General features: G+C 45.0%; 1 protein-coding gene across 8 annotated transcripts in view; it reads right to left on the bottom strand.

Annotated features, from left to right (window-relative positions):
* Positions 1–13,483, bottom strand: part of SEMA6A (semaphorin 6A) — a 121,570-nt gene that overhangs the window by 19,065 nt on the left and 89,022 nt on the right. For 5 of the 8 annotated variants that reach the window (XM_074532820.1, XM_074532818.1, XM_074532821.1 and 2 more), the window contains one exon: positions 11,267–11,431. The exons of the other annotated variants lie outside the window; for them this stretch is intronic. In XM_074532820.1, the coding sequence (XP_074388921.1) occupies positions 11,267–11,431 (165 nt within the window). The remainder of the gene's footprint in view (positions 1–11,266; positions 11,432–13,483) is intronic. 8 annotated transcript variants of the gene reach the window in all.

Below are 13,483 nucleotides of genomic sequence, written 5' to 3'. Positions count from 1 at the left end.
TCTGTCTCTTCACTCTTGTTCTCAGAGAAACTTACTAAAATATCATTAAAAAAAGTCTGAAGAAAGTCTGTCAGAAAAATCCTTCCAGCATTCTTTTTTCATGAATTTTATATACAATTTCCATTTTATTAATTAGCATCTACTTTACTACTGTCAGTGATTGAACTTGAGGATGTAATCTGAGATGATTAGCTGTCTCTAGCCGTGGGAGCAGACAGCTCATACATGCAAGACAGAACAGAAGAAGGATCAGTGTCATTTCTCTGGACAAGTCTGTTGTGTTCCCTTAATCCTGACTGCAGAGCCCTCCTGGTGCATGTCACAGGACACCAGCCATTCCAGTGTGGTGAGATCATAAATCTTCTGGCATGTTTGCGAGTTATTAGCCTTGTCTAGTGACTCAGGTATCTGGCCACTAAAAACCGTACTGGGAAATTTGGTCCTATGCAAATGCTAACAATGGCTTTCAGGTGTTTATCTGATATGGTGCTGGAACAGTGCTCCACAGTAGGTAAGCTGGGATTAGTTTATGGGACATCCAGTTCCTGGACAAGTTGCTCATTAGAGACATTTTAGGCAAATATAGGGTTGGTTGTTTGTTCTAAAAAAATATTTTTTAAAAAATTTCAACCAAGCAACCAATATATAAATAAGGCCTCCCTCTGGAAACAGGGATGTTTAGGGTAAGCTGATGCTAATTTACTTAAGAACATTTCAGAACAAAATCTACAGTGCTTTGTTTAGTACATTCAACCAACCTCGGTTTTCATCCTAATGTGAAGTCAGTACATTTTAATCTAGATGTAGCTATATATAAGTTTAAATGAACTAAATCCTATGTCATGCTGTCTAGGTAAAATCACTTTGTGAACCACTACAGCTCTGAGTAGCCATACTTCTCACCCCAAATCTCAGCCACATGCTACAGAATCACAGACAGAATCAGAGCAAATTTTCTACTCCCTTTCTCACAACTTACTAGACTCTGGGCAGAAAATGTAAAAGTATAAAGAAGGATAATGTAGTAGTAAAGAAAGGATGTGGTCTGATTCAATTTTCATTGTTTCCTCAGCATTTGAAATGTACTGATCTGCAAAGTGCTTGTAACTGTTTTATATTTGTGCACACAATGGTTTGAGATACAGGAAAGAGTAGCAGTGTTTGCATAGTTTCCCCCAGATACACATGGTTTGGGTGAATACATCTCTTCCCAGTCCCATCCAGGCAGAACTGCCTATGGTGCAACTCCTTCCCCTGGACTCACACTTGTTTTAGGATCAGTCAGTTCCTTCTGACAGGGTCAGGATGATGGCACTGATGAAATACTGAGTATTTGCTCCACCTCCACACATTGAAAGTCCAAGCCCTTCCCCTCAGACCTGCAAACACTGATTCAAAACCTAAGTTTTGACAATTTTTGTGCCACTTCAAGTCCTCATTTCCTCATCTGATTTATTACATAATGCCAACAACATAATAATATCCCTCTGTTTTCTCTGATATAGAAACTGCTTTGAATCTTTTAGATCCTTGTACATATTAGTGTATAACAATATTTTTGTGTAAAAACACACTCTGCAAATGTAATTCTTGGTGCAAAACTCAACTCTCCCGTGATGAATATTAATTGTTTAATTTATGCAAAAAAAAAAGTCTGAAGCTTTGTTTTGCCGCAGATTTTTTTCCCCACTCATTTCATGTCTACTTGTAAAGTATCTTGTTATATCAGCACTTTACATTCTTTATTATAACTGTACCTGAAGTTTCTTATAATTTTGTCTCACTGCAGCGGAATCTGCCTGAACATTTGCAGACTCTCCAGAGACAAGCATTGTCAGCACTTGGCAAATCTTTCAAGTAGTGATAATCACAGTAAAATTTAGTAACACTGCCACTTGTGTACAATATGAAATATCTTCTGGAGGCAGGTTTTTAAAGGAGTGGCTCTTGGGCTCCCCAAGGGCACAGCCCTCTCCAAATAAAGGAGTTGACTATTAATGATGTACCAGAGGAAAAGCTGCAGTTATTGATAATAATAATATAGATTATACAATCTGTAAAATAATAGGTGCTACCAGATTCTGTATCTAAAGGAGCCCCCTTGATATCCAAATAAACCAGCAACTCTTAACTCTGTAAACTGTGTTCATCACATCTCACATCTAATCAGCTTTTTACCTTAGTTACATGGATATCAACAAAGGGCTTGTTAAGGAAAGGTGATACCACTTACAATCTTTAGCTAAGGAGTGCTGAGCCAAGTAAGAATAGAAACATTGAAGACTGTTAACCACTAGACTTTTGCTGTTCAGTGTCCGGCTCAGTCATTTCCACCTGACTGCTGTGAAGAAGAAGCTTTTTGTAGCAGAGTCACAAAATCATAACCCGAATTTTCACCCAATTTATCAAAACAGTGATTACCAGGCACAGATTTCAGGCAGATAGGGAATGTGTGAGAAAACAGAGCTGTTGGCTACATGTGCACTAAGGAAGCCAGTACTAGAAAAGCATGAGTTCAGCATTTCTGAATGGAGGCAGGAAGGACAGGAGGCAGCAGAGAAGGGCAGCAGGGCAGTGAGGGACAGGACCAGCTACTCTTGAAGAAAATCAGTTTGCTTTCTTCACAGAGGCCCTGTGGAAGAGCTGTACATCTCTATCCCCCCTCGTTAGTAGGGCCACTACAGGGGCACGCAGCACTACTGGGGTGTGGAGGGTAAAGCCTTGGAGTGCTCCCCAGGAGGAGCTGCATGACTCCCACTGCGGAGGAGGAACACCAGGTACAATGGCAGCAGGGGGAAGGTTAGGCAGCAAGGTTAGGGAAACTGTTTCAACAAAGGTGAGAAACACAATTCAAATTAACACTAAAACAAAGCAAAAAAGAAAACAAAACATAAATATACTCTAGAACGTGCTGCTCTTTAGGGTTTTTTTTCAGTTTTGTTTAATTTAGTTTTCTGGGGAGATGGGAGGAGAATAGAAAAGAGGGTTGCAATTTAATTTGTCCAGTCACAGAGCCTTTTTTTTTTCTTTTTTTTCAGTTTTTTTTTTTTTTTTTTTTTCCTGCAATATAAAGGGCATATTCCTTAATGGCCAAAATAAAAATGCCAATGCGATGGCAATGCACAATTCCCACTCTATGGGTTGGACTACACATTTTCATCTTGGCAAGAAATGTGATGTAGTTCAGAAACAACAGTTCCAGAGTATATTTAGCTACTAAAGCTGTGGCACACAAATGTCACATTCCCATGAGTCAACCCTTTTAAAGAACCCCGTCTTCACACCCCCACAGATATTCCCCAAGATGCCTGCACTGAATTAGGAGTGAAGCATATGGATGGATGTGACATCATCAAAGCAACCGTGTTACAGTAAAGAAAACAGCAAGTGGATTCTTATACAATTAGTACAATCAGTAAGAAGCCATTTGTGAGCACAGAAAAAGGAAAGAAAACACTGCTCAAAGGAATAGACACAACCAATGAAGAAAAACACAAATCACCTTGCAAAACAAGGAAAAATTATTTAAAAAAAAATTTCTTTGTAAATGTGTGAAAGCAAAAGAAATCACAGCAAAAGTGGTAACAAAATCTTGATAAAAGGATTGTAAGTGTAACATTTACTGATTTATTTTTGCGTGAGAACTCTTTCCTTTGCCCTTTGAAACAACAGCTCAATGGAATTTTGGAGCCAAATGGCTGTGGCTGGGCAAGGCAAAGAGTAACAGCACACAGGTGGATGGTCATGGTGGAAAACCATGCAGGCACTGCTGCCGCCATTGTTCCGAGGGGTGTACACTGCTTCCAGCCTTGCCAAAATCATGGTGAGGCATCAAAGAATGCATCATTTTTAAATGACCCTGTCAAGTACTTATAAGGCTCTTTGGTAACCACCACTCCCTGGGGAGGGAAATATTGAATGTAAGCCACTTCATCAGTCAGTGAATTGAAGCGAAAATTATTAGAATTCATCAGTTATACATTTAGTAATATTTTCACTGCATGCTCTTCTGAAAGCTGCTAGTGGCATACAAGATGCTTTTAAGAGCTAGTTTTCCATCTATTAAGCATTGCCTTTCAGAAGACTTGTGAAGCAGGGACCCACACACAACAAACAGTGCTATTAAAATGTTGCCTTGTCTGACAGCAGCAGAGGAGTTGTATTCATGACTCCATCCCTCTATCCCCTTCCTTCCTTCCTTCCTTCCTTCCTTCCTTCCTTCCTTCCTTCCTTCCTTCCTTCCTTCCTTCCTTCCTTCCTTCCTTCCTTCCTTCCTTCCTTCCTTCCTTCCTTCCTTCCTTCCTTCCTTCCTTCCGCCACTTCCTTCCGCCACTTCCTTCCGCCACTTCCTTCCGCCACTTCCTTCCGCCACTTCCTTCCTTCCGCCACTTCCTTCCTTCCGCCACTTCCTTCCGCCACTTCCTTCCTTCCGCCACTTCCTTCCGCCACTTCCTTCCTTCCGCCACTTCCTTCCTTCCGCCACTTCCTTCCTTCCTTCCGCCACTTCCTTCCTTCATTCCTTCCTTCCTTCCTTCCGCCACTTCCTTCCGCCACTTCCTTCCTTCCTTCCTTCCTTCCTTCCTTCCTTCCTTCCTTCCTTCCTTCCTTCCTTCCTTCCTTCCTTCCTTCCTTCCTTCCTTCCTTCCTTCCTTCCTTCCTTCCTTCCTTCCTTCCTTCCTTCCTTCCTTCCTTCCTTCCTTCCGCCACTTCCTTCCTTCCTTCCGCCACTTCCTTCCTTCCTTCCTTCCTTCCTTCCTTCCTTCCTTCCTTCCTTCCTTCCTTCCTTCCTTCCTTCCTTCCTTCCTTCCTTCCTTCCTTCCTTCCTTCCTTCCTTCCGCCACTTCCTTCCTTCCGCCACTTCCTTCCTTCCGCCACTTCCTTCCTTCCGCCACTTCCTTCCTTCCTTCCGCCACTTCCTTCCTTCCTTCCGCCACTTCCTTCCTTCCTTCCTTCCTTCCGCCACTTCCTTCCGCCACTTCCTTCCTTCCGCCACTTCCTTCCTTCCGCCACTTCCTTCCTTCCTTCCTTCCTTCCTTCCTTCCTTCCTTCCTTCCTTCCTTCCTTCCTTCCTTCCTTCCTTCCTTCCTTCCTTCCTTCCTTCCTTCCTTCCTTCCTTCCTTCCTTCCTTCCTTCCTTCCTTCCTTCCGCCACTTCCTTCCGCCACTTCCTTCCTTCCTTCCTTCCTTCCTTCCTTCCTTCCTTCCGCCACTTCCTTCCTTCCTTCCTTCCTTCCTTCCGCCACTTCCTTCCGCCACTTCCTTCCTTCCTTCCGCCACTTCCTTCCTTCCTTCCGCCACTTCCTTCCTTCCTTCCTTCCTTCCTTCCTTCCTTCCTTCCTTCCTTCCTTCCTTCCTTCCTTCCTTCCTTCCTTCCTTCCTTCCTTCCTTCCTTCCTTCCGCCACTTCCTTCCGCCACTTCCTTCCGCCACTTCCTTCCGCCACTTCCTTCCTTCCGCCACTTCCTTCCTTCCGCCACTTCCTTCCTTCCGCCACTTCCTTCCTTCCTTCCTTCCGCCACTTCCTTCCTTCCTTCCGCCTCTTCCTTCCTTCCTTCCTTCCTTCCTTCCTTCCTTCCTTCCTTCCTTCCTTCCTTCCTTCCTTCCTTCCTTCCGCCACTTCCTTCCTTCCTTCCTTCCTTCCTTCCTTCCTTCCTTCCTTCCTTCCTTCCTTCCTTCCTTCCTTCCTTCCTTCCTTCCTTCCTTCCTTCCTTCCTTCCTTCCTTCCTTCCTTCCTTCCTTCCTTCCTTCCTTCCGCCACTTCCTTCCGCCACTTCCTTCCGCCACTTCCTTCCTTCCGCCACTTCCTTCCTTCCGCCACTTCCTTCCTTCCGCCACTTCCTTCCTTCCGCCACTTCCTTCCTTCCGCCACTTCCTTCCTTCCGCCACTTCCTTCCTTCCTTCCTTCCTTCCTTCCTTCCTTCCTTCCTTCCTTCCTTCCTTCCTTCCTTCCTTCCTTCCTTCCTTCCTTCCTTCCTTCCTTCCTTCCTTCCTTCCTTCCTTCCTTCCTTCCGCCACTTCCTTCCTTCCTTCCGCCACTTCCTTCCTTCCGCCACTTCCTTCCTTCCGCCACTTCCTTCCTTCCTTCCGCCACTTCCTTCCGCCACTTCCTTCCGCCACTTCCTTCCTTCCTTCCGCCACTTCCTTCCTTCCTTCCGCCACTTCCTTCCTTCCTTCCTTCCTTCCTTCCTTCCTTCCTTCCTTCCTTCCTTCCTTCCTTCCTTCCTTCCTTCCTTCCTTCCTTCCTTCCTTCCTTCCTTCCTTCCTTCCTTCCTTCCTTCCTTCCTTCCTTCCTTCCTTCCTTCCTTCCGCCACTTCCTTCCTTCCGCCACTTCCTTCCTTCCGCCACTTCCTTCCTTCCGCCACTTCCTTCCTTCCTTCCTTCCGCCACTTCCTTCCTTCCTTCCGCCTCTTCCTTCCTTCCGCCACTTCCTTCCTTCCTTCCTTCCTTCCTTCCTTCCTTCCTTCCTTCCTTCCTTCCTTCCTTCCTTCCTTCCTTCCTTCCTTCCTTCCGCCACTTCCTTCCGCCACTTCCTTCCTTCCTTCCTTCCTTCCTTCCTTCCTTCCTTCCTTCCTTCCTTCCTTCCTTCCTTCCTTCCTTCCTTCCTTCCTTCCTTCCTTCCTTCCTTCCTTCCTTCCTTCCGCCACTTCCTTCCTTCCTTCCTTCCTTCCTTCCTTCCGCCACTTCCTTCCTTCCGCCACTTCCTTCCTTCCGCCACTTCCTTCCTTCCGCCACTTCCTTCCTTCCGCCACTTCCTTCCTTCCTTCCGCCACTTCCTTCCTTCCTTCCCTTCCTTCCTTCCCTTCCATCCCCCCTTTCAGGGTGGACAAGAGAATGATACTGCTTATTTTCAGAAGTGCAAACTGGATTTTCTAAGAAATGTCCTCTTGCCCGAGGTATTTTGTGTAACAGATGTTACCAACAGATTAGACAAAGAAAGAAAAGATCCTCATTTTTTGGCTGTCAGCATTATTATCATTGATATGGCTGGGAGGAAAGTGGAATGCTAGGTAAATCACAAGCCATCTTAAGGAAGGCATGAAGGTTTATCTGCCTTCCCTCCACTATGTAAGTGATAACCCTTCTTCTTAATTGCATTTCTACAATTGAAGAGCAAGGGACAAGGAATTAGAAAAAGAAGATATCTCAAACTGAGCTTAAACTGGAATTAGAATGAGAGGTTTCATCTTCAGTACTGTCACTCCCTTGCATCTGAAGTTAAGGTTTTGAGTTTGAGTATTGCAGCCACCTGAAATTATTCCTCTGCCAAGGCTCAGCAGCCCCCTAGTCTGCAGGGTGCAAAGAGGCTCCGTGCTTAACACGCAGGGCACACTGATCAGGTTCTAGAAATTCACTTTTCTGGTATAGATTTTGCAGTTATTCTCCCAGAATGTCCCAGAATCTACAGGATGAAACTCTTTAAAGATATTGTTCAAACAGGGGTAGTTTTTCCTTTTTTTTTCTGCAGGAAGAGCTAATTAGCCGGGAGGTGGGGGACAAGTTTACATTCTCTGCCTGTGGGAGTTTAAGTCTTCATCGTCAACTTCCTGCCAATAAGCCTAAAAGCCAAGGCTGCTAGATTAATATTTTCCATGTTATCTCCTGCCTAATTTGACGAGCCTTCTCAACTGGAAAAGTGCTTCAGGCCTTGTCTCTGCTGGGCCAGCCAGGTGGTGCCCATTGCCTCTATGGTAAGGGATTGTGAAGGCCCTTAGAGGTCAGTGCTGGGGAGCTCAGTGGGAAGCCCTGGATGTCCCTGAACCATGGGAGGCATGGTGTATCTGGGCTGTAAGGAATGACAGGCACTGAGGTCAGTCAGGGCCCAGACCACCAGCAGCCGTTCATGTAATTCTGCTGAAGACTGTTCTGTGATGTTAATGTGCTCATCACTCCTCACTGAAAGCCTCCACAAGAAATGCAAAGAATTCAAGATTCAGTGGGTCAGATGGAGGGGGAAGAATAGGGGAAACTAGTAACCTACTAGTTTGGGCAGACAATGCAGAGCATCAGGTCTGGCATGCAGTAGCTTCTCTAGAAACAGCTGATGCTTTTGTCTAATGAGTTTTTAATATAAAATGCATGAACAATGGAGACTGGAATCCACATTTCAATTAATATTTTAAGTGTTTTATATCAAGTATTCATAGCAGAAAGAACTGAACTTGTGTGTTCCTGCCCCTCGTGAGTGCCCCTAACCACTCAGCAAGTGAGTTTTGCTCATACTCATCTTCCTTCTGATACACTGAGTATTTAATTAGTCCACACAGAGAAAAACATCTTCAACAGAGATTGAAAGAAGAGATCTAAGAACACCCCAGAGAAGAATAACAAGAATTAAGATCTCTCTAGGCAGTGGAGCTATTTGAACCTAACTCCCCTATTTAAAAGGAACCATATTAAAGTCTGAGATACAGATTAAAAGGAACTGAAAGAAGGATGAGGGTCAAGATGCAATGAGGGGCACCACCACCTCTACATAGGAGAAAAGGTTCTTCTCTATGTTCAAGCAGCAAATTTTGGCAATTCTTTGCCTAATTCTCTGTATGTATGGCAGAGGAGGAATGGAGGACAAAGGACCAGAATTCTACTAGATCCCTGCACTTCAGCAGTGGTCTGAACACTGGGAAATGACACCCAAATCCCAACATTTTAATATGTGAAAAACAAAACACAGAACCTCTCAATGAGTAGATATTTATGCACCATTTAATGTACACTAATGAGCACACTAAAAGGAATTTTTTGCTCAGGTCTCACTGAAGACAGTGGGACTGAGGACCAGTGACTAGGACTACTCCCAGTTTGCTCAATGGTTAAATAGAGCAGGCTTTCCTTGTCTGCACTGGAACACTGGACCTGATCAGTGATGTCACAAGTGGCAGCAGCCTGGGCTGCAGAGATCATGCACTGGTGGAGTTCACAGTCCTCAGGCGTATGGGTCAGGCAAAGAGTAAAGCCAGGACCCAGCATCTTAGAAGAGCAAACTTCAGCTCTTCAAGAAGGTCAGTAGGATGCCCTGGGAAACTGCCCTCAAGAACAAGGGAGCAGAACATAGCTGACAGATCTTTAAGGATATCTCCCTTGGGAGATCTCCTGAAGATTTCTGAATCTCTGAAGATTTCACTGAAACCCAGGTGAAAGAAATTGGATGAGAAAGACAAGAGACTGAATGGCTGTATTGGGACCTGCTAGCTGAACTAAAGGGCAAAAATGAAATGCACAGGTGGTGGAAGAAAGGACAGGTATCATGGAAAGAGTATAGGAACACAGTCTGGTTGTGTATGGATAGAGCCAGGAAGGTCAAGGTGTAGCTGGAGCTGAACTAGGCAAGGGATGCCAAGAATAACAAGAAGGACTTCTACAGGTATGTCAGCCAGAAAAGGAAGGTTGAAGAAGATGTACTCCACCTGGCAAGCAGGGCTGGCATGAGGAGAGGGCTGAGGCACTCAACAACAATTTTCCCTCAGTCTTCTCCTGCAACCTCTGTTCCCGTGCCTCTTGAGTGTTTGGTCCACAAGACAGGGCCTGGGGGAGCAAAGTGAGTCCCTCCCACTGTAAGAGAAAATCAGGCTTGGGACCACTTGAAGAACCTGAACATACCAAGGTCTATAGAACATTGTGATATCTATCCCAGAGTCCCAGGAATTGGCTGATTTAATTACCAAGCCACTGTCTATGATATTAAAAAAGTGTGGCAGTCAGGTGACTGGAAAAGGAAAATTTTGTACCCATCTTAAAAAAGGGTAGAAAGAAGGGCCCTGGGAACTATCAACTTGTCTGTCCCTTTATCTCTGTGCCTGGATCACAGAACATACCTTCCTAGAAACTCTGTTAAGGCACATGGAGGGCAGGGAGGTGCTCAAGACAGCCAGCATGGCTTCACCAAGGGCAAATATTGCCTGACCAACTTGGTGAAGAGAGTCCATCAATGGACAAGGAAAGAGCTACATATGTCACTTATCTGGACTTTTGTAAGGCCTTTGACATGGTCCCCCACAACATCCTTCTCTCTAAATTGGAGAGAGATGGACTCGATGGGTGGACAATTTAATGGATAAGGAATTCACTGGACAGCCTTATTCAGCGAATAGTGGTCAATGGTTTGAGGTCTGAATGGAGATCAGTGACAAGTGGTGTCCTTCAGGGGTCAATTTTGGGACCAACAACTTCATCAATGACATAGTAAGTGACATCAATGACAGAGTGATCCTTCAGGAAATTTGCAGATGACATTAAGCTGTGTGGTGTGACTGATGCACCTGAAGGACAGGATGCCATCCAGAGGGACTCAGACAAGATTGAGAAGTAGACCCATGGGAACTCTGAGGTTTAACAAGGCCAAGTGCAAAGCACCTGAGCAGGGCAACTCACAGCCCAGAAAGCCAAATGTATATGGGGCTGCATCCAGAGCAGTGTGGCCAGCAGGGTGAGGAAGAGAGCTGGGGTTGCTCAGGCTGAGGAAGAGAAGGTTCTGGGAAGATGTTATAGCAGCCTACATATTCCAGAGGGGAATATGTAAGAGCTGAAGAGGGACTTTTTACAAGGGCATGCAGTGATAGGACAAGGCAAATGGCTTCAAACTGAAAGAAGGCAGGTTTAAATTAGATATGAGGAAGAAATTCTATACTCTGAGTAATTCTTTACTCTGGGTGGTAAAGCATTGCAACAGGTTGCCCAGAGAAGTTGTTGATGGCCCATTCCTGAAACTGTTTAAGGCCAGGTTGAATGGGGTTCAGAACAGCTTGGTCAAGTGGAAAGTCTGTCTGGTCATGGCAGGGGGGGTTAGAATAAGATGATTTTTATGGTCCCATCCAAATCAAAGCACTTCATGATTCTATGATTCTATGGCTATTGAGAGATGGAAATAAAGTGAAATTAGCTGAGAGCTGTCGTGCTGCCTTGGGAATTCCAAGAAAGGCAATATAAAAATGCATCCTTAAGAACAATAGGAAGCCATTGGTCTTGCTTTGTCAGACAACAGGAGAGATCAAATTTAGAGAGCTAAATCCTCTGCTTCCCCCCTTCCCATACACATGCACAAAACTCTCGATAAAGGCATACACTTCTGTTTGTTTTGTGTGGTTTCCTCAGGCAGTGAATTATCTAGGACTGACTCTAAGATTGGCTGTTTAGTTTCAGACTTTACGATAAGCTTTTAATTATAGCATGGGAGTTTCATTACATGTTACTCTGAGCCAGCTGGAAGCAGTTACACTTTAGTCCTCCTCCCCCTCCCTCCTCACCACAGGATGTCATTTCCAAGGCCTTACCCTTCTTGTCTTGATGATTATGGGATGAAACTGCCACATATGGATCAGTATTTTCAGATGAACCAAGCGGATCCTTCCAATCCAGCATGCGTCCCCTAGCATCATAACCCTGTCGAGCGCGAGAGTCAGAAGTGGTGGTGCTTGGGACTAGGGAACTGGAGTGTCCTGTTCACATTATAAATACAGGTAGGGAAGACAAGTCTCATTAGTCACTTACCACGCTACCTCCCCATGCTCAGGGATGTACAGACTGCTTTGCTTCCGTGACAGGTGAACATCTTGTCTTAGGCTGGGTAATACTTCAAAAGTCCTTCAAAATGTGACTCCGAAGGAAGAGGGGATTTGAACCTCCCAGATCAGGGTGCTAAAAGGTGCTGCCACTGAGCTGGCAGTTCTGTGCTTCTCGACAGAGTTAAATGCATATGAAAGAGGGTAAGCACACTTCATCTGAGCCAAGCATCCTTTGGCTGGATTCAGCACACATGCCTGACTGAAACTGAAGCGTCAGCCCATGCTGTCTGATAGTGGCTCAGTCAAAAAGCAAATAAAAAAATCAGTGTAGAGCAGAACAAAGTCCAAAATGGCTGGAACTGATTGGGAATGCCAGAAGAACTACAAAAGGGTGACATCATGAGGCACTCTACCTCATGTCCCCAAGGAGTGAGGGCCTGCCTAACACCAGTGTGCTCTCGCTAGGGCCCTCCTCTCCAGACGGCAAATGTCCCAGGCCAGCTGCTCACACCTGCTTGCACCAGCACTGTTGGTCCTGTCTGAGCTGGTGGCCCAAAACGGCTCTGAAATAAGCACAAGACTGAGCACTATTTCTGCTCAGAGCAACAGTGCAGACAGTGCCTCACCACGGGATCTGCCCAAGAACCCCTGACTCCAGCAGCAGCTGAGGCTGAGGTCTCACATGCCTTTTTTCCATTACAAATGCTCTAGACATAGTTACTGCTGCCCTGAACAAGACTGAGTTGCTTCTTGCATATCATACACACCCCAACAAAGAGCACACTCACAGAACTTGCCCCATTGGAAACACAGCACAATTTGAAGTGTGCTTTGGAAGGGACAATAGCATGTTTGCAAACTCATACACTCTTTGCAGCTGGACCTGAAAAGCACATCAGCACCTAAATGCTTGAGGTGCTTGGAGTCTACGGTCTCTGGAAGACAGCTCCCACATGGACTTTCCAGGGGCTCAGCTGCTTTGGGGAGAGGGCACCAAAAGCCATCCACACCACAACATTTTGACCTCAAAACCATTCTGAAATTTTTCTTTTGGTACATGTGAAAAAGTGAGTTATTTTCATCAGGATTCAAGGAGTTCTGGGCCTCCTTAATTTGTAGAGTAACTATATCCCCTTACCTACTTTTCTTAAGGAGCCCATTAAAAAAATGGGATTTTTGACACATGCTCAGACTAACAGAATTGGATTATTCACAGACAGGATGGCATATAACATTTTTTGTCAGATAACTCTAGACAGACTGACAGCAGCCCTCCTTTCTCCTGTCTCCTTTTGAACAGCCCAGCAAATTAATTTTCCTTCCTCAGATGAATCTCACTTGGAGAGGAGTCCAATCACCAGGCTACAGGCTGCCCTAGCAGGGACCCTCTCTCTGCTCCTTTCCTTGATCTTGCTTCACTGCTCAGAAAAATAATTTGAGACTCACTGGGGCAGAGACAGATCAACACAAGGAGTTGAAATTTAAGCCTCACACAGAAGGCACAGAGCTGGGCAGCTAGAGCCCTGTGCTTCTGAAGTTTATTTTAAACAGCTCCTGGATAACCACAAAGCTTTTGAAAACTGCATCTCAAAAATGCTGTTTTAAATGGCTTCTAAAGCCATACAGCCTCAGCTCTCAGAAGTCTAGAGAGAGATGATGAACGTAGATCCTCAATTCTACTCCAACTATCAAAAATCTAAATGTTGGCCACCAATGTCCCCAAGCTTTTAGATGCACCCACATGATTCTTTTTATCCAGCCCTTTCACCAGCTTCATGGTGTTGAGCTACTGATGAAGTCAGCAAAATGCTGCAACAATTATTAAGATGATATGATTTAAAGAAACCCTGTTGAATATGAATGACTTTAGAGTAAAAAAATGTCTGTGCTCCTCTATAAGTTTTTGAGGAGCCATTTTGATTTACTGAATTGAATTATATATGGGACCACTTTGGACCATGTTTTGTACAGGACATGGTCACAATG

Source organism: Zonotrichia albicollis, chromosome Z, assembly GCF_047830755.1.
Source record: "Zonotrichia albicollis isolate bZonAlb1 chromosome Z, bZonAlb1.hap1, whole genome shotgun sequence".
Classification (NCBI taxonomy): Eukaryota; Metazoa; Chordata; class Aves; order Passeriformes; family Passerellidae; genus Zonotrichia; species Zonotrichia albicollis.
This window is presented reverse-complemented; position numbering and strand designations above follow the sequence as displayed.